General features: G+C 42.7%; 1 protein-coding gene across 12 annotated transcripts in view; it reads left to right on the plus strand.

The window, feature by feature from the left end:
• Positions 1 to 21,290, plus strand: part of LOC123993527 (prominin-1-A-like) — a 112,644-nt gene that overhangs the window by 59,030 nt on the left and 32,324 nt on the right. For 7 of the 12 annotated variants that reach the window (XM_046295765.1, XM_046295768.1, XM_046295771.1 and 4 more), the window contains 8 exons: positions 18,023 to 18,143; positions 18,355 to 18,418; positions 18,692 to 18,781; positions 19,032 to 19,055; positions 19,762 to 19,991; positions 20,094 to 20,168; positions 20,282 to 20,345; positions 20,627 to 20,786. In XM_046295765.1, the coding sequence (XP_046151721.1) occupies positions 18,023 to 18,143; positions 18,355 to 18,418; positions 18,692 to 18,781; positions 19,032 to 19,055; positions 19,762 to 19,991; positions 20,094 to 20,168; positions 20,282 to 20,345; positions 20,627 to 20,786 (828 nt within the window). The remainder of the gene's footprint in view (positions 1 to 18,022; positions 18,144 to 18,354; positions 18,419 to 18,691; positions 18,782 to 19,031; positions 19,056 to 19,761; positions 19,992 to 20,093; positions 20,169 to 20,281; positions 20,346 to 20,626; positions 20,787 to 21,290) is intronic. The other 5 variants (XM_046295767.1, XM_046295773.1, XM_046295769.1 and 2 more) reach the window with 1 other exon arrangement.

Genomic DNA, 21,290 nt, shown 5'->3' on the forward strand with positions numbered 1-21,290 from the left:
ATGGGGCGAGGATGAGACATTTTACAGCGAGGACAGGGGGTGGTATCCCAGAAACGTTCTAATTTGAATATGTAAGGCTTGCAGGCACATTATTAGAGAGGGAGAGAGAAGGTGAGACATAAAATTGACATGGGTGGCGTATTACACTATTTCCAATAACTGTTTGATTGAATGTGAAAGTGTATTTTTAAGGTATTGGCCTATAAAGCTTTCTGGTATGGATTGTAGGTTGGTATGCCAAAGATGTCTTCGAAACTTAGGTGTAGCATCACATTGTGGTTTGTAAGGTACACTCTATATACAAACCTATGTGGACACCCCTTCAAATTAGTATATAAGGGATAGTTCAGCCTCACCCGTTGCTGACAGGTGTATAAAATCGAGCACACAGCCATGCAATCTCCATAGCCAAACATTGGCAGTAGAATGGCCTTACTGAAGAGCTCAGTGACTTTCAACATGGCACCGTCATAGGATGCGACCTTTCCGACAAGTTCGTTTGTAAAATGTCTGCCCTGATAGGGCTGTTTTTTATTTGATTTCAACTGTTTGTCGGGAGCTTCATGACATGGGTTTCCACGGCCGAGCAGCCGCATACAAGCCTAAAATCACCATGTGCAATGCCAAGTGTTGGCTGGAGTGGTGTAAACCTCGCCGCCATTGGACTCTGGAGAAGTAGAAACACGTTTTCTGGAGTGATGAGTCACGCTTCACCATCTGGCAGTCCGATGGACGAATCTCAGATACCAGGAGAACGGATGCATAGTGCGAACTAAACTTTGGTGGAGGAAGACTAATGGTCTGAGGCTGTTTTTCATGAATTGGGCTAAGCCCCTTAGTTCCAGTGAAGGGAAATCTTACAGCATACAATAACATTCTAGACAATTCTGTGCTTCCAACTTTGGGGAAAAAGTTTGGGGAAGGCCCTTTCCTGTTTCAGCATGACAAATGACAATGCCCCCGTGAACAAAGCAAGGTCCATACAGAAATGGTTTGTCGAGATTAGTGTGGAAGAACTTCCATAAAACACCTTTGGGATGAATTGGAACGCAGACTGCGAGCCAGTCCTAATCACCCAACATCAGTGCCTGACCTCACTAATAATATTTTTGCTGAATAGAACCAAGTGCCTGCAGCAATGTTCCAACATCTATTGGAAAGCCTTCCCAGAAGAGTGGAGGCTGTTATAGCAGTAAAGGTGGGACCAACTCCATTTGAATACCCATGATTTTTGGTCATGTAGTGTATGTTTTTGGTACAATACTCCTATTTGCCTTTAGTTGTGTCACTATTATGAGGTTCGACTGGTTCAGATATCAAAGATTTGAAGGGACAGTGAGCTCAATGTCTCGTCTAAAGCCACACATCTGACCAGACAGACAGGTGCACTGACTGCATTCGAGGGAAAGATGCTAGAGGATGAAGAGGATAAGAAAGCTTGTTCTCTGTGTATTATCCTCTCTGTACTGTCCTCTGTGTAGCCTAGTGGGTAGAGCGTTGGACTAGTAACCGAAGGGTTGCAAGTTCAAATCCCCGAGCTGACAAGGTACAAATCTGTCGTTCTGCCCCTGAACAGGCAGTTAACCCACTGTTCCTAGGCTGTCATTGAAAATAAGAATTTGTTCTTAACTGACTTGCCTAGTAAAATAAAGGTAACATTTTTTTTAAATTAAAATAATTATCATCTATGTATTATCATCTGTGTATTGTCCTCTGTGTACTGTCCTATTCATTCCATATTTATCTCAGGCTTGAAATAGAGCAGCACTGTCAAGCCTTCACCATACATTCTTAATAACTCTGTAAATGTTTGAATTATGTCGTTTCCAATATCAGTTCCAGCCTCCACAACTTTCAAATGAGTTCTGTTATGTCGTTGGAAGTCATGCCACATGACAGTTCATAGGCTACTGTGCAGAACACAACAGCAAGCCTTTTGCCTTACATTTTAAATGAATATATTGTTTCAAAAGCAACAGATGTAGATTACAGATTAAAGTTAGGACTACAAAAGAAAAGTATCACTACAAACTATGGTTTTAGTAATCTTTCAGTGTAAAGATGATTATCCGTACTGCAGTAAGAGAGATACCCTGTCTCATAATGGACCAATGATGCGATCCACTAATCTATTAATAGACCTTTTCCCCCCCGTACTATGGGAACAATAGAATAGTCCCAAAAGTGCAGCCTCTAGTATTTGATCATGTATTTGACACAAGTATCCATCTCTCCCTGTCTAGAAGTATTAACATAGACTGATGTTATCTGATTTGTACAGTATGGGGTGCCTCGTTCTACCTTGTGTGTGCTGAAGATGAATCATTGACGAAGTGACCCAATTAATATGTGGAAACAACTTCTCATCACCGCCCTGCTTTCTCCGGGTGCACAGAACACTGTCAGTGTGGAGTCACACGCCATGGTGAGCTGAACACACAGACGCAGGCAGACAGACACACACACTCACACATAGATGTGCGCAAGCACACACATATTTTAATCATTATGTGCGCCCATTCACATATTTGATAGAGTTTCACTTATGAAATATAACATATGGATCGTTCACATGATATGTACAGAGAACAGTATGGCTGTGACACACACTACCTCTCCCTGCTTTTTTGTCAGATGGTTATATTCCTCCACAGCCACCTCTCTCAGCCAACATGGAGATTCTACTACACCGCACCTCGGCAACAGAGCTCCCCAGAAGCCGTTGCCAAGGCACTAAACTCCTGCCGTTAGGCCTTGTTGTCATGGGGGAGTGATTTGAAAGAGTGGCACCACTGTACTGTAGCGCTAAAAGCCAAGCACCTGCTTTAACAAGATACAGACAGACAGTACAGACAGGCAAGCAGGCACACAGACAGACAAGACCGACTTGAGACAGACAGACAGACAGACAGGAGAGGGCCAAACTTACATCTTAGCGCAGATTGTCATTAAAGCCCAAGCTAATAAGGCTAACATCCTGGTCACATAAAGGGTTGAACAGGACCACTGTATGTGTTGGAATACCGATGTGTTACCACTGGACTGGAACAAAAGCCTGTACTCACCCAGCAGCTCTCCAGGACAGGAGTTAGAGAGGCTCATTCTAGCCTTATCCCAATCAAGAACTAAACTGAGATCAGACAAATATTGAAGCACAGAATTGATCTGCCTGATATCAGGCTTATCTTGAACTGCAACCGCTTAAGAGTTGGCTGTGACCCGCCATTTTTTGGGACACTGCTCTACAGACCTGAAATGAACCTGGGAAAGTGCTCAGACTATTGAAACAACATTTACACAATGAGACTGTTGTATGGAGTGGAGACGTCCCTGAATTAATTTAACAAAATAAGAACCATATTTAAAGTAACTTCAGATCCAGTAAAGTCTAAAAATAAACATTGGACCTAATATTTACATCTTAGTGCAAATTGTCTTCAAAACCCAAGCTAATAATATCAGGGCCCAAAATGGTAAGCCCCAGACAGGTCATCACAGGAGACTGAGGAGAGATATTGTTACTGCTATTAAATGATAGTGTATTATGGTATGACAATGATTATTATAACATCACTAGCTTTTGAACTATTGAACTTTCACACAGCTTTCACATCAGCTGTCAGAGCAGCTTACCGATAATTGCACCTGTACATAGCCCATCTGTAAATAGCCCACCCAACTACCTCATCCCCATATTGTTATTTATTATTTGCTCCTTTGCACCCCAGTATCTCTACTTGCACATTCATCTTCTGCACATCTATCACTTCAGTGTTTAATTGCTAAATTGTCATTAATTCGCCACTGTGGCCTATTTATTTCCTTACCTGCCTAATCTTACTACATTTGCGCACACTGTATAGACTTTTCTATTTTGTTATTGACTGTACGTTTGTTTATCCCATGTGTAACTGTGTTGTTTGTGTCGCGCTGCGTTGATCTATCTTGGCCAGGTCGCAGTTGTAAATGAGAACTTTTTCTCAACTGGCCTACCTGGTTAAATAAAGGTGAAATAAAAATAATAATGAGGCAGTCATGTCCTGACAAGTTATTCTGGTTTTAAAAGCATTGTTGCTTAATGTTCCCTTGTTTACACTCTCAAGTTGAGGGAATGGAGAAAAATGGATTTCTTTTAGCTAAATATGCAGGTTTAAAAGTATATACTTGTGTATTGATTTTAAGAAAGGCATTGATGTTTATGGTTAAGCACACATTGGAGCAACGACAGTCGTTGATTGATTGTTTTTTAATGCTAGCTAGCAACTTACCTTGGCTTACTGCTTTCGCGTAACAGACAGGCTCGTCATGGAGTGCAATGTAATCAGGTTATTAGAGCGTTGGACGAGTTAACTGTAAAGTTGCAAGACTGGATCCTCCGAGCTGACAAGGTTAAACTCTGTCGTTCTGCCCCTGAAGGCAGAACGTTCCTAGGCCGTCATTGAAAATAAGTATGTGTTCTTAACTGACTTGCCTAGCTTGCCTAAAGGTGTAAAAAATAAATAAAAATTGGCGCTCAAAAATACCGATTTCCGATTGTTATGAAAACGTGAAATCGGCCCTAATTAATCGGCTATTCAGATTAATCGGTAGACCTCTAGTGTTAACCCCATTGTAACATGTTGTGTTAGTAATGTTAACCTTATTGTAACGTGTGGTGTTGAATAACCCCATTGTAACATGTGGTGTCAGTAGTGTTACTCCCATTATAACATGTGGTGTCAGTAGTGTTAACCTTATTGTGAGGTGTGTTGTCAGTAGTATTATGTAACCCCATTGTAACATGTGGTGTCGGCAGTGTTAACCCCATTATACCATGCGGTGTCAGTAGTGTTAATCCCATTGTAACATGTGGTGCAGGTAGAATTTTAAAAACAACAACACGGAGTGTCACATAAACAAACGTACGGTCAATAACATAATATAAAAAGCTATGTACAGTGTTTGCAAATGTAGAAGAGTGGGGAGGCAGGAAATAAATAGGTCATGGGGACGAAATAATTACAATTTAGCATTAACACTGGAGTGATAGATGTGCAACCCTAATTTAACATGTGCTGTTGGTAGTGTTAAGTAACACCATTGTAACATGTATGTTAACCCTATTGTAACATGTGGTGTCAGCAGTGTTAACCTTATTGTAACGTGTGGTTTCAGTCGTGTTAAGTAGCCCCATTGTAACATGTGGTGTCGGCAGTGTTAACCTTATTGTAACATGTGGTGTCGGCAGTGTTAACCTTATTGTAACGTGTGGTTTCAGTTGTGTTAAGTAGCCCCATTGTAACATGTGGTATTGGTAGTGTTAACCCTATTGTAACGTGGTGTCGGTAGTGTTAACCCTATTGTAACGTGGTGTCTGCAGTGTTAACCTTATTGTAACATGAGGGGTCGGCAGTGTTAACCTTATTGTAACGTGTGGTTTCAGTTGTGTTAAGTAGCCCCATTGTAACATGTGGTATTGGTAGTGTTACCCCTATTGTAACATGTGGTGTCGGCAGTGTTAACCTTATTGTAACATGTGGTGTCTGCAGTGTTAACCTTATTGTAACGTGTGGTTTCAGTTGTGTTAAGTAGCCCCATTGTAACATGTGGTATTGGTAGTGTTAACCCTATTGTAACGTGGTGTCGGTAGTGTTAACCCTATTGTAACGTGGTGTCGGCAGTGTTAACCTTATTGTAACATGTGGTGTCGGCAGTGTTAACCTTATTGTAACCTGTGGTGTCGGCAGTGTTAACCTTATTGTAACGTGTGGTTTCAGTTGTGTTAAGTAGCCCCATTGTAACATGTGGTATTGGTAGTGTTAACCCTATTGTAACATGTGGTGTCGGCAGTGTTAACCTTATTGTAACGTGTGGTTTCAGTTGTGTTAAGTAGCCCCATTGTAACATGTGGTATTGGTAGTGTTAACCCTATTGTAACATGTGGTGTCGGTAGTGTTAACCTTATTGTAACATGTGGTGTCGGCAGTGTTAACCTTATTGTAACGTGTGGTTTCAGTTGTGTTAAGTAGCCCCATTGTAACATGTGGTATTGGTAGTGTTAACCCTATTGTAACATGTGGTATTGGTAGTGTTAACCCTATTGTAACATTTACATTTACATTTAAGTCATTTAGCAGACGCTCTTATCCAGAGCGACTTACAAATTGGTGCATTCACCTTATGACATCCAGTGGAACAGCCACTTTACAATAGTGCATCTAAATATTTTAAGGGGGGGTGGTGAGAAGGATTGCTTTATCCTATCCTAGGTATTCCTTAAAGAGGTGGGGTTTCAGGTGTCTCCGGAAGGTGGTGATTGACTCCGCTGTCCTGGCGTCGTGAGGGAGTTTGTTCCACCATTGGGGAGCCAGAGCAGCGAACAGTTTTGACTGGGCTGAGCGGGAATTGTACTTCCTCAGTGGTAGGGAGGCGAGCAGGCCAGAGGTGGATGAACGCAGTGCCCTTATTTGGGTGTAGGGCCTGATCAGAGCCTGGAGGTACTGAGGTGCCGTTCCCCTCACAGCTCCGTAGGCAAGCACCATGGTCTTGTAGCGGATGTGAGCTTCAACTGGAAGCCAGTGGAGAGAGCGGAGGAGCGGGGTGACGTGAGAGAACTTGGGAAGGTTGAACACTAGACGGGCTGCGGCGTTCTGGATGAGTTGTAGGGGTTTAATGGCACAGGCAGGGAGCCCAGCCAACAGCGAGTTGCAGTAATCCAGACGGGAGATGACAAGTGCCTGGATTAGGACCTGCGCCGCTTCCTGTGTGAGGCAGGGTCGTACTCTGCGGATGTTGTAGAGCATGAACCTACAGGAACGGGCCACCGCCTTGATGTTAGTTGAGAACGACAGGGTGTTGTCCAGGATCACGCCAAGGTTCTTAGCGCTCTGGAAGGAGGACACAATGGAGTTGTCAACCGTGATGGCGAGATCATGGAACGGGCAGTCCTTCCCCGGGAGGAAGAGCAGCTCCGTCTTGCCGAAGTTCAGCTTGAGGTGGTGATCCGTCATCCACACTGATATGTCTGCCAGACATGCAGAGATGCGATTCGCCACCTGGTCATCAGAAGGGGGAAAGGAGAAGATTAATTGTGTGTCGTCTGCATAGCAATGATAGGAGAGACCATGTGAGGTTATGACAGAGCCAAGTGACTTGGTGTATAGCGAGAATAGGAGAGGGCCTAGAACAGAGCCCTGGGGGACACCAGTGGTGAGAGCGCGTGGTGAGGAGACAGATTCTCGCCACGCCACCTGGTAGGAGCGACCTGTCAGGTAGGACGCAATCCAAGCGTAGGCCGCGCCGGAGATGCCCAACTCAGAGAGGGTGGAGAGGAGGATCTGATGGTTCACAGTATCGAAGGCAGCCGATAGGTCAACATAGGTTAACATGTGGTGTCGGCAGTGTTAACCTTATTGTAACGTGTGGTTTCAGTTGTGTTAAGTAGCCCCATTGTAACATGTGGTATTGGTAGTGTTAACCCTATTGTAACATGTGGTGTCGGCAGTGTTAACCTTATTGTAATGTGTGGTTTCAGTTGTGTTAAGTAGCCCCATTGTAACATGTGGTATTGGTAGTGTTAACCCTATTGTAACATGTGGTGTCGGCAGTGTTAACCTTATTGTAACGTGTGGTTTCAGTTGTGTTAAGTATCCCCATTGTAACATGTGGTATTGGTAGTGTTAACCCTATTGTAACATGTGGTGTCGGCAGTGTTAACCTTATTGTAACATGTGGTGTCGGCAGTGTTAACCTTATTGTAACATGAGGTTTCAGTCGTGTTAAGTAGCCCCATTGTAACATGTGGTGTCGGCAGTGTTAACCCTATTGTAACGTGGTGTCGGCAGTGTTAACCTTATTGTAACATGTGGTTTCAGTTGTGTTAAGTAGCCCCATTGTAACATGTGGTATTGGTAGTGTTAACCCTATTGTAACGTGGTGTCGGCAGTGTTAACCTTATTGTAACATGTGGTTTCAGTTGTGTTAAGTAGCCCCATTGGAACATGTGGTGTCGGCAGTGTTAACACCATTGTTTCAAGAAGTCTTTACTTTACTTTTGCTTGTGTGCTGTCCATTAGACTTACCGATAGAGAAGACACATGACCAAGCTAAACCAGCAGCTGCTATTGTATGTCTGCACAAAATTAGCTTTGTTAAGCTGGGGATAATAACCTAATAAGGACTAAGTAAATAGTCTGGTCACCCCATGTCTACCTTAAAGCCCCTTTTCACTATGATAGTAAGACAGTATTAGGGAACCATAGGTGCTTATGACAAGTCTGGTAAGTAATGCATTATGATGATACCAATATGCAATAGTGGATTCGTAATTAGGACAGGAGTTGATACAGCTCTTATACAACCTTGAGCAACCAACCACCAAGGATACTTGGTATGGAGTCATGGATGCTAACATTGGTATCAGTCTTGCAGTCTAAGACTATATATCAAGGCCTGAAACACCCATTGTCTTCCATTATACAGTATGACTACCCAGGGTCCTTGTAGGGTAAGGAATGTGATGCCTCCTGTAAGTGCACTGCACACACACACACACACACCCCTATGTTACTGTGTACTTTACTTTATGTTAGGTGCTCTGAACTGACAATGACAACATGACACGACACTAGGAGGCTAAATTGCATGTTGCAGTGTGAAAGCTTTTTAGCTACCATAACACTGAATTATGTATTCACTAGCTGATTAATTCTTTATAGGAGATGTTGCTGAGCTGCGCTCAGGTTTTGAGTGTGGCCTTTTGTTATTTTTGAAAATGGAATTCCAAAGTAATGTGCTCAAAAGTAAAGAATAAATGTTTTGTAAATGAAAATAGTTGATATAATTCATGGGTAGGCAACTAGATACAGCTACGGACCGATTTATATCGTAACGGATGTTCTGTCACGCACCGGACCTTAGAGATCCTCATTATTCTCTATGTTTGGTTAGGTCAGGGTGTGACTCAGGTGGGAAAGTCTATGTTTTCTATTTCTTTGTTTTTGGCCGTGTGTGTGTGTGTGGTTCCCAATCAGAGGCAGCTGTCTATCTGTCTCTGATTGGGTTTTGTGGGATCTTGTTTTCTGTTTAGTGTCTGTACCTGACAGAACTGTGCGCTTTCATTTTCACTTTGGTTATTTTGTTTGAGTGTTTAAAAAAATAAAAATAAATCGTGAACCCTTTCCACGCTGCGCTTTGGTCCACTCCTTTCGCCGAGAGCCGTAACATGTACGGGTGGGTGTACACTACAAATTGACCACAACTAAGCCCAAAAAGAGAATGTATTTGAAAATAACCATAATTTCACACCTTGATTACATTGAGACATGATCACATATCTCTTTTTTTAATTTCTGGAAATACTTGGGAACAGATTTCCTGAATTAACACAATTTTAACTGAATTCCTGGTGATCAAAATTAGTTTATTTTGTTGCTAAAAACATTGAGGGGCCCAGAAAAGTCACTTGCGGGACTGTTATAGTCCGCGGGCCGCCTGTTGCCGGCCCCTGATATAATTTGTAGTATGTGTGTGCTTGTTGCCTTTATATATAGTTGTCTGTAGTGATAATAATGACATACTGTGCCATTCACGATGTAATTTTATTCATCTCCATTAATCATAAAACCTCTTGCCTTGTAGATTACTAGCTCATGAAGTATAGCACCACTTTATACAGGTCCTTCATATAGTAAAGTGTATTTTAATGAAAACAAAATGGATAATGATATTAAAGATTAAATCATTTTGAAAGATGATAGCAGTCACTTCCTTTCCTTAGCCTAAGTGCTCAGCCCAGTACTGTGGTATGTAGGGCAGGCTGTGTGTCTCTCTAAACCAGTAGTATCCATTCATATTACACATCATTTTAAACCAAACACTCATGGAATTGTTCAGTATTCACACAAAGCATGGTGCTACACTGTTTTGCTGTTTGTTTGACCCTTTCGACTAAAGGTCATATCAGTAAATGTGCCATTAAAGAAGAAGAATACTTTATTGGCTATTTATTATACATGTGATCCGGCTTCAAAATACCAGACATCACATCCGCAACAAAACCAAGACCTATTGATTTCAATCTAACTTGTACTGCGTTACACAGCTGTTATTTTATGGCCTATAATTAGTGGGTACTCTAACCTCTGAGCACAATATGAAAAGGCTACATCTTACTCTGTGCTACAACTTTCTCCGTGCTGCATCTTACGCCGTGCTACACCTTACTCTGTGCTACACCTTACTCCATGCTACATCTTACTCCATGCTACATCTTACTCCATGCTACATCTTACTCCGTGCTACATCTTACTCTGTGCTACATCTTACTCCATGCTACATCTTACTCTGTGCTACATCTTACTCCGTGCTACATCTTACTCCATGCTACATCTTACTCCATGCTACATCTTACTCCGTGCTACATCTTACTCTGTGCTACATCTTACTCCGTGCTACATCTTACTCCGTGCTACATCTTACTCCATGCTACATCTTACTCCGTGCTACATCTTACTCCGTGCTACACCTTACTCTGTGCTACACCTTACTCCGTGCTACATCTTACTCCATGCTACATCTTACTCCATGCTACATCTTACTCCATGCTACATCTTACTCCGTGCTACATCTTACTCTGTGCTACATCTTACTCCATGCTGTATCTTACTCTGTGCTACACCTTACTCCATGCTACATCTTACTCCATGCTACATCTTACTCTGTGCTACATCTTACTCCATGCTGTATCTTACTCTGTGCTACACCTTACTCCATGCTACATCTTACTCCATGCTACATCTTACTCCATGCTACATCTTACTCCATGCTACATCTTACTCCGTGCTACATCTTACTCCGTGCTACATCTTACTCCGTGCTACATCTTACTCCGTGCTACATCTTACTCCGTGCTACACCTTACTCCGTGCTACATCTTACTCCGTGCTACATCTTACTCCGTGCTACATCTTACTCTGCTACATCTTACTCCATGCTGTATCTTACTCTGTGCTACACCTTACTCCGTGCTACATCTTACTCCGTGCTACATCTTACTCTGTGCTACATCTTACTCCATGCTGTATCTTACTCTGTGCTACACCTTACTCCATGCTACATCTTACTCCATGCTACATGCTAAATCTTACTCCATGCTACATCTTACTCCATGCTACATCTTACTCCGTGCTACATCTTACTCCGTGCTACATCTTACTCCGTGCTACATCTTACTCCGTGCTACATCTTACTCCGTGCTACATCTTACTCCGTGCTACATCTTACTCCGTGCTACATCTTACTCCGTGCTACATCTTACTCTGTGCTACATCTTACTCCATGCTGTATCTTACTCTGTGCTACACCTTACTCCGTGCTACATCTTACTCCGTGCTACATCTTACTCTGTGCTACATCTTACTCCATGCTGTATCTTACTCTGTGCTACACCTTACTCCGTGCTACATCTTACTCCGTGCTACATCTTACGCCGTGCTACATCTTACTCCGTGCTACATCTTACTCTGTGCTACATCTTACTCCATGCTGTATCTTACTCTGTGCTACACCTTACTCCGTGCTACATCTTACTCCATTCTACACCTTACTCCGTGCTACATCTTACGCCATGCTACATCTTACTCCATGCTAAACCTTACTCCGTGCTACACCTTACTCCGTGCTACATCTTACCCCGTGCTACATCTTACTCCGTGCTACATCTTACCCCGTGCTACATCTTACTCCGTGCTGCATCTTACACCGTGCTGCTTCTTACTCCGTGCTACATCTTACGCCGTGCTACATCTTACTCCGTGCTGCTTCTTACTCCGTGCTGCTTCTTACTCCGTGCTAGATCTTACTTACCTGGGAAATGATGTAAAATATATCACTAGCCACTTTAAACAATGCTACCTAATATAATGTTTACATACCCTACATTATTCATCTCATATGTATACGTATATACTGTACTCTATATCATCTACTGCATCCGTATGTAATACATGTATCACTAGCCACTTTAACTATGCCACTTTGTTTACATACTCATCTTATATGTATATACTGCACTCAATACCATCTACTGTATCTTGCCTATGCTGCTCTGTACCATCACTCATTCATATATCTTATGTACATATTCTTTATCCCCTTACACTTGTGTCTATAAGGTAGTAGTTTTGGAATTGTTAGCTAGATTACTTGTTGGTTATTACTGCATTGTCGGAACTAGAAGCACAAGCATTTCGCTACACTCGCATTAACATCTGCTAACCATGTGTATGTGACAAATACATTTGGATTTGATTTGATTTGATTACTCCGTGCTGCATTTTATTCCACGCTTCTTCTTACTCCGTGCTACTTCTTACTCTGTGCTACATCTTACCCCGTGCTACATCTTACTCCGTGGTGCATCTTACTCTGTGCTACATCTTGTAGACCAGTTTGTGAGACTATGGGTCAGTGCCTGTTAAGAAGTCCTACATGTAGAGTAACAATGGCCAACCCTACTCCCGGAGAACTATCTGGGTATGCAGGCTTTTGCTCCAGCCTTGCTCCAATCTGATTCAGTTGATCAGCTATTCGTCAGTATCTTTTTGGCTCAATTAGCTGGAGGATAGGGCTTCATATCCTGAGTTTTGACCACCCCTGTCATTCACAGAGAATATGGAATGGGGTCTCTAGAGACTGGAGAGAGATAAAGAGAGGACTGAGAAAGCACTGTCCTGTCCTAGCACAACACAGCTGAATACAGGCCATTGTTAGGCCATGCAAAGCCATGGAGCTACTAGACCGTGTAATGCTACACTGCTCAGAGTACTGGCCTATATTCATTTCTATAGGCTAACACTGTTTGTTTTCACAGTTATCATAACTTGTTTCCTGTGGTCATATTTTCATGTCTCATTGACTTTGTTCCTCTTGTAGACATTCATTTCACACAGCATATTGTTATTTAACATATAGCTAACTATCTCAAGATGAGTTTCCGTTTTTCTCATTCCGACTGAAATATTTGTTTTGTTTACTCGTTGAATGGGGTAGCACACTCTGTAGTCTGTTGTCAGTTTCCCTGCTCTGGTGTGAGCTACAGTTTCAGATTATAATCTAGGCACTAGATCAGGGTCCATTCTCTTCCACACTCACTCACAAGGAGTTGGGAATTCACTTGCTGCCATCTTCAAAGCCCCTTTGTTCATCGGTAGAGATTCCGCTGACCTTGCTGGACAACGCTGACAGAGAGCTGGAGAGAGAAAGAGAGCGGGAGAGTTAGAATGAATTGGAGAGACAGACGGAAAGAGAGAGAAAATAACGTGAGAGGGGAAATTACAGTGAGAGACTGAGGGAAGGAACGAGAGAGAGTTGCACAAGAGGCTTTTGTCATCTGGTAGCCATTTTGATTCTCCGTTGATCCGCATGCCTCCATGCCTACTGCCTTGCCCTAGTACAGTAGCATAATGTCCATACAACCTACGTTAGCCAATAGTCATTTGGATATGCTGCCAAATTCTATAAAATGACTTTGGAGGCGGCTTATGGTAGAGAAATTAACAATCAATTCTCTTTCAACAGCTCTGGTGGACATCCCTGCAGTCAGTATGCCAGTTGCGTGCTCCCTCAAAACTTGAGACATCTGTGGAATTGAGTTTTGTGACAAAATTGGCCTTTTATTGTCCCCAGCACAAGGTGCACCTGTGTAATGATCATGCTGTTTAATCAGCTTTCTGATATACCACACCTGTTGGATGGATTATTTTGGTAAAGGAGAAATGCTCACTAACAGGGATGTAAACACATTTGTGCACAACATATGCTTTTTGTGCATATAGAAAATGTGTGGGATCTTTTATTTCAGCTCATGAAACATGGGACCAACACTTTACATGTTGCGTTTATATTTTTGTTCAGTGCACAATGTTCACACACACACACACACACACACACACACACACACACACACACACACACACACACACACACACACACACACACACACACACACACACACACACACACACACACACACACACACACACACACACACACACAAAACACTCACACACAAACACACTGTACAGTACACACCTATGAGTGACTCAAATTATCTCAATGTCCTAACAATGTCCTAACACAGACATGAAGCTCACACTCCAAATTTGACAATATGCACTGATTCTTCTCAATAGATCAAACATTCAACACCCATAGGAAAACAGACTCACATAGAAATGTGTCAGAATGTCTGTTTATTTAACTGTTTGCTATTTATTAGAAAACATTTAGCAATTTCTACAGATGAGATACAGTACAATATTGTTTGTGTAATGCACTTTGTTCATGTGGAACGCTTGTACTGCCACCTGCTGGCATTCATGCTATATGCTATCATACAAGGCTTCCATTAAAGGGGAACTGCACCCCACTGATTTGGCCTAATTTTTTGGCTTGCTCCTCAAGAAATGCTGGCGGCCATGACAGAAGCCAAACGTGAGTTGGCTTGGAGGTGTGGTGGGTGTTTCTTGGGTGTGTCCTTGCCACCACCAAGACACACCCATCTGCCAGAACCTTGCCTGCAGCGGTTTCCCCAAACTCAATCACAACAAGCAAACCTCCTGCGGGTTGAGTTCAATAAGTACAGGCAGATGTTTGGTGAGATGCCGGAGGAAGCTTTGAATAGGTCAGTAGCCTGCAGAGGAATATGAAAAGAATGCAATTGCTGAATTTATGTAGATATTCTAAACTAAGCATTTTGATATATTTCAAACGTAGTAACAGGTCCATGTACCTTTTTTTACATAACCTTTTACATAATACCATAGAAGCAGTGTTCTGCTAATATAACAATGTTCACCTTCCATTGTCATTCCCAGCTGATACAGATACTGTGCCTATCTGCATTTTGTCTGGTCATAATGGGGCTACATTGGCAATCATGTCAGAGTTGTCATACTTACCTGTATGGTGTCCCGTATACAACAGGAGTTCCCTGATCCTGTTGCAGAATAGACAGGGTTTCTCCCTCCACATATTGACTGATACCATTCAATTCAATAATTAAAAAATACAATACAAGTAAAAGTTGTGTCTAGTAAAATGTTAATGCTGAGTGCCAGGTCTCCCTCCATTTAGAGACATCAGTATCAAGCCCGTCTGTCAGTCTGGACTTCATCACATCATCTTGCAAGTCTCTATGTGCTGGCTCCATACACATACACACACAGCCACTGTTCTATTACCAATTGCAGTTAGGATAGATAATATCTCACACACAAACAGAGTTTGAACAGGTCAGAACAGGTAAAACCTAACCAATCGTGGTCTCCCAATCAAACGACGAGGCTGGCTTCTAGAAAAAGCAACTACAGTCCTCTCCATCTGTAGAAATAGGCAGAGTTGAGGTAGAGTTCATTCGTGACAAATTTAATCAAAAGGGTGTTGCAAATACTGGACATTTCTGCTGTACTGTGTTATTAGTAATCCCCTTCAGTCATAGAGCCTCCTTGTGTGGCAAAAGTTAGGAGATATCCAATCAATGGAAGATGAAATTAAACTGACTGAATTAAAAGTTAAAGGAGAAGGATAGGCTACAACGAACAAGAGTCAACAGGTAGGCTGCTACTTAATATTCTGGATGGAGTTGTTGTTATTTATAAATGTTGGATGTCATAAGGTGTATGCACCAATTTGTAAGTCGCTCTGGATAAGAGCGTCTGCTAAATGACTTAAATGTAATGTTAAATGGATGAGAATGCACTGGAGCCTCAATTAGCCTAGCTAGCTAATGTTAGCTAGCGTCTCCTGGTTTGCTGCAGTCAAGACAGGTACTACGTAATCATATTTGATGATAAATAATCTAGCTATGGCAGCTATTAGTCTACTACAGCACAAGTCCGCTTGGTTGGTTGCTGTCCCTCGTCTCTCCCTCCCTGCTCCGCATGTCACTACTCCCAGTAGGCTACGGCCCCTCCCCCGCCTCCTTGAGTGGCACCTGAACCTCTCTCTCCCTCTTGAACTTTATCAGCTCTGGTTAATAAAGAAAATCTGATGCTTCCCTCACTCAGATCGAACCGGGTATGGATCTGACCAGGTCTATACAGAATGGGTCTAGTCTTCAGGTCCATTTCGGAACAAGTCGATGGTGCTGCAGTGGAGCGGGATGAGAGTGTCCTAATCTTACAAGTACTTAAAATGGTCCACACGCGCGACCATTCGTGAAGAAGGAGCGACAGTACCTCTTCCCCATCAGGAGGTTGAGAAGTTTGGCATGGGCCCTCAGATTATTGATATTGACCTCTGACATGACTTTTGACTTGAAAGTTCAGTTGAGATTGGTGGACATCGGTTAAGTTAGAGCCCTATTCAGACCCTCTGTTTCTTCCCGATTGGTTCCCTCGGACTCAGAACTTCCTGGGCAAAGGTCTGATTCCCATGTCCTCTTACAGTTGAGCCTTGGGACGATGGCACTGTCACTGTCCTCAATGGACCTAATAATTATAACAATACATTTGATTTTAAGAGCCTTTCAAGTCACCCTAGGACACAAAAATGTAAAACACAAGATTAAAAAAAAAAAATTTAAACACAAGATTGAAAAGAGATATTTTTTTAAATAGACTAACTCTTTCGTTTCTTCCATGATGATTCCTCTGGTTGGAACAGCCTGGGCTACTAGAAGGGCTGGACACCCTGGTCCTCTTACAGGTGACCCATGGTCCTCCCTTTCTCTTGGAGGGTGGAACCATCTGGTCCTCTCTTATGGGAGACTCTAGACACTTCACATACAAACCTCTCTAACCTACAGAATGAAAGAGAATACACACAACCAGACTCACTAAAAGACACCATATGTCTTCACAAATATTGTATGGGATGATATTTTCTTGATAAATTTGATGCTCAACATCACTCAGGGAACTGGCTGGGTGAGTCCTTCTGGTTCTGCCTCCCTTCTCAATCAGGTGACCCATGATGGAACCACCTGAGGAGCAAGGAGGACATAGGCAGGCCCTCTGGTCTCTCTGGTCAACCCTCAGGGCATCGGTCCTGACCATTGGGACTTCACCTCTCTGGACTGTTCTAACTGGTCCTCCTCAACCCTCAGGGCATCGGTCCTGACCATTGGGACTTCACCTCTCTGGACTGTTCTAACTGGTCCTCCTCAACCCTCAGGGCATCGGCCCTGACCATTGGGACTTCACCTCTCTGGACTGTTCTAACTGGTCCTCCTCAACCCTCAGTGCATCGGTCCTGACCATTGGGACTTCACCTCTCTGGACTGTTCTAACTGGTCCTCCTCAACCCTCAGGGCATCGGTCCTGACCATTGGGACTTCACCTCTCTGGACTGTTCTAACTGGTCCTCCTCAACCCTCAGGGCATCGGTCCTGACCATTGGGACTTCACCTCTCTGGACTGTTCTAACTGGTCATCTGAATCCAAGTCAAAGTCAGACTCAAAAGCCTGAGGATCAGACCCTTCCTTGTCAGACTGATACTTGGAGTCAGACTAGTAGCCATTGTCATACAGATCCATTGAGTGTCTTAATACTACCTGTCTTCTCAGAAGATTAAGGTGTTTGTGGGGGGAATGTTGATTCTGTTTCTAGAATGTTGTGGGTTTTACAATGTAATTGATGGTTTCTATGGCAAACAAAGAGGTCTGTGTAGTATTCACAACTGACAAAAGATGTGAATGAAAGCTTGACATGAATTCTCTTTCAATAAAATCATAAGGATGTGTTTACACAGGCAGCTCAATTCTGATATTTTGCCCAATTATTGGCAAAAGAGCTGATCTGATTGTTCCAAAGACCAATTAGTGGAAAAATATCAGAATTGGTCTGCCTCAAGCATTTCGCTACACCCGCAATAACATCTGCTAAATATGTGTATGTGACCAATACAATTTTAGTTGTATAAATGTAGCCATAAAGCTTAAAATATCTGGATTAGAATATTTAAAACACTCTTAGCTTAGTGTGTCTATAGCCTATAAATCATTTAATGTTCTGTGTGGTTGTGTTTGTTGTCTGTCTGCAGGGCTGGAGTACTGTGTGCGTATGCAGCTAACCAGAACCTGAGCTCCCAGCTGGAAGGCATGAAAAGACTGGTTCGCAGCAACCTGAAGGACCTGCAGACCTTTGCCAATGAGACGCCAACGGTACAGCCTTTTTACGGCAGCTTCAATGACAGTTAACTGTAGGTGTGTAAGAGATGGATAGATTAAACGTCCTCGTGTGCGTGTGCGTGTGCGTGTGCGTGTGCGTGTGTGTGTGTGCGAGAGATAGAGAGAGGCTGACAGAGTAACACAATCTCTGACTAAAAAAAGAGTCCTGCGTTTCTGTAACTTTATTCTGCTCTTCTTTTCACAGCAAATTGATTACCTAATAGCACAATATGCCACTGCCAAGTACACAGTCATTTCTGACCTAGATAGTAAGTCCATATTGTCTCTGTTCAGTCTATTGTCTGTTGCAGAAAACTATGAATCTATGGCCATATCAGGTCCCCTAGATACATAACAGAGTTGGAGTCAATTTCAGTTCAATTCAGTTCATTGAGGAAGTCAACTGTAATTCACATTTTTCTCTATTGCTTTTCTATGAGAGGAATTTGAATTTGAACGTCTGTTTACTTCCTGAATTAACTGAATTGAAATGTAATTGACCCCAACCCTGATACATAATAATGCAATGTCCCCATCCTCAGATGTGGGTCCTCTGCTTGGAGGGAATATTCATGTGGAATTGGGCACAGAGGTGCATCCTGCACTGGACGGGGTGCTCCGTATGGCTGGAGGTAAGTCCAGTCCTTATGATGTCATTTCCTCTTTCAGGCAGATGCTTTAATTGTTTTTACTCTCTTCCACACTGACATTACTGTCCTCAAATTGGACACAAGTTATAAGGATATTTTAAGAATATACTGTATATAGTACAGTAGCATTGTAGTTCTTACAGAAATATCTTGTTAATTAGCTCATAACAAGGTGTACTTTAATGGCTGAAGTAGACATCCTTCTCTTTTCTTTTTACTTGTTGTCATAAAGTCAAAGTTCAGAGGGCCATTAAAGGTAACAGTAAATTAACCTTGACTGGTGACTCCTTGACCTTGAGACTTCACCCTCTTGTCACTCTTGTGATTGGTCCTCTTGTGGTTCTCCTGGCTCTTGAGCCAATTGTATGGAGCCTGGTCCAAGATTTGTTTGTGCCATTGGCGTGACAATGACTATAGGAGATGGCAAGGCAGCAGAAACAGTTCTGGGACCAGGCTAAATCGCTAGACATCCCTGTGTGTGTACAATACAGTACCTGCCTCTATTTGGAACTGTCCAAACCTACCTTGTGTGCCATCTTAATTATGAATCGATATGGATATATTAAGTATATGGCCTCCCAAGTTCCAACCTTGCTCCAACAGTGGATTGAACCTGCAACTATTGTTCACCTGTTCAATTCTAAAAGCTTCCCCCGTGTGAATATGTGTGTGTTATTTTGTGTGTAATCAATGCCAGGGTATGGATTTGCATGTGTGTGTATTTGGTTTGTGTGTGCGTGATTGTGTGTGCATACATTGAGTGTTTTTGTGAATCTACCGTGTGCATACATGTGTGTCTTTACTATGTGCACTCTCACACACACTGTAAATGTATGTAGTTCTCTCCTTGAGCTGTGTGAACCCCAGGAAGAGTAGCTGCTTTTTTCACAACAGCTAATGGGGATCCTAATAAAATACCAAATACTCACCACCTGTCCATCCTACCCCGTCCCCATCCCCAGCCATGCGGGAGACCAAGGAGGCCCTGGAGAACGTGAGTGTGTCTCTGGAGGTTCTCCAGGAGGCGACAGGGAAGCTCCACTTCAACCTGAGCCTGGTGCGCTCTAGCCTGAACAGAACCCTCAATGATCCGGGTTGCGGCGGCGAGGACTCGGATGCCACCACCACCCAGCTCTGCCGCTCCATCCACAGCTCCCTGGCACAGCTCCACGTCAGCGCCAACTTCACCCGGGTATGCAGTCACACTTCAATAAAGATGATAATAATAGTCATACTGTAATAATTAGATTTATATAGCACAATATAAGTATATGTTGTATGTGATGTGTTGCAGTTGCCTGATGTGAACAATCAGCTGGAAAGTGTGAATCGGGTGCTGAAAACGGACCTCAGCGATATCATTCAAAAGGTGAGTCTAGAAATGTTGTATAAACTTTATGTACTGTATAAGTTGTGAGGTTTTCTTTGATATTTGTGATACTGTATCATCAATGTTGCCTTTGTATTTCCTTCTCCAAACAGGGCTTCTCCTCATTCAATGACACTCCAGGCATGGTCAGTGACCAGATGAGGGACGTAGTCGAGGGTGAGTGGCATCTCTTTAACCTCACTTCATGCTCCCCAAAAAGTTTCAAAAGACACTAAATGAAGGGTTATATAATTTTGAGTGTTCAACTTTGCATTGCCAAGTCAGTCATGTTCAATATGGTATGAATATTCATTGAAGGTAATGTCTTATACGCCCAAATAAGATCAATGGCCATATTCCAAATATTGACCTACACCTGAACTGTTGTACCCCAAAATATAACGTTGTATTACTCCATTATTTCACTAATGCCCCTGAATATATCCACTCCCTCACAGGAGCCCGGGGCCTGTTGGACGTCATCAGCACCAACATCAGCAGCTTCTCCAAGGTGTTCCCTGTACACAGCTCTCTGGCCAACTTCACCAACTTCATCATTCACACACAGTCCAAGATAGAAGACTCTTACCCTGAGATCGATCAGATAGACTTCTACAGGTACAATCAGGAACTGGGGCCCTATTCACAAACTGTTTGTATTAAATGGCACCCTATTCCCTATATAGTGTACTACTTTTGACCAGGGCCCATGATGTGCTCAGGGTTTAGAATAAATAAATGTCTTCACCTGCCTGGTCTGTGGTAGATTGACGTAAAGAGTACAATCTGTTGTTACTGAGTATCATCTGGAGTTATTTCATCGGCACAGGTCACTGTGACATAATGTACTAAATAATGAAGAGTATATTCAGTCAGGAAGCCTTTAGGTGTACCCTGGACCTGACCCTGCATACATGGCCCCCTGTATTGCCCTCCAGCTGTGATTATTACACAGTACATTTGATTGAGCCCTGAGGCAGACCTGCTGTAGTCTCCATCGTTATGGCGTTTTAGTCTAATGTAGTGGTTGGTTGTTACTTGTTACCTTTTATTTGTATTTTTTATTCCACCTTTATTTAACCAGGTAGACTAGTTGAGAACAAGTTCTCATTTGCAACTGCG

The sequence above is a fragment of the Oncorhynchus gorbuscha genome, linkage group LG13 (genome assembly GCF_021184085.1).
Source record: "Oncorhynchus gorbuscha isolate QuinsamMale2020 ecotype Even-year linkage group LG13, OgorEven_v1.0, whole genome shotgun sequence".
NCBI classification, from domain to species: domain Eukaryota; kingdom Metazoa; phylum Chordata; class Actinopteri; order Salmoniformes; family Salmonidae; genus Oncorhynchus; species Oncorhynchus gorbuscha.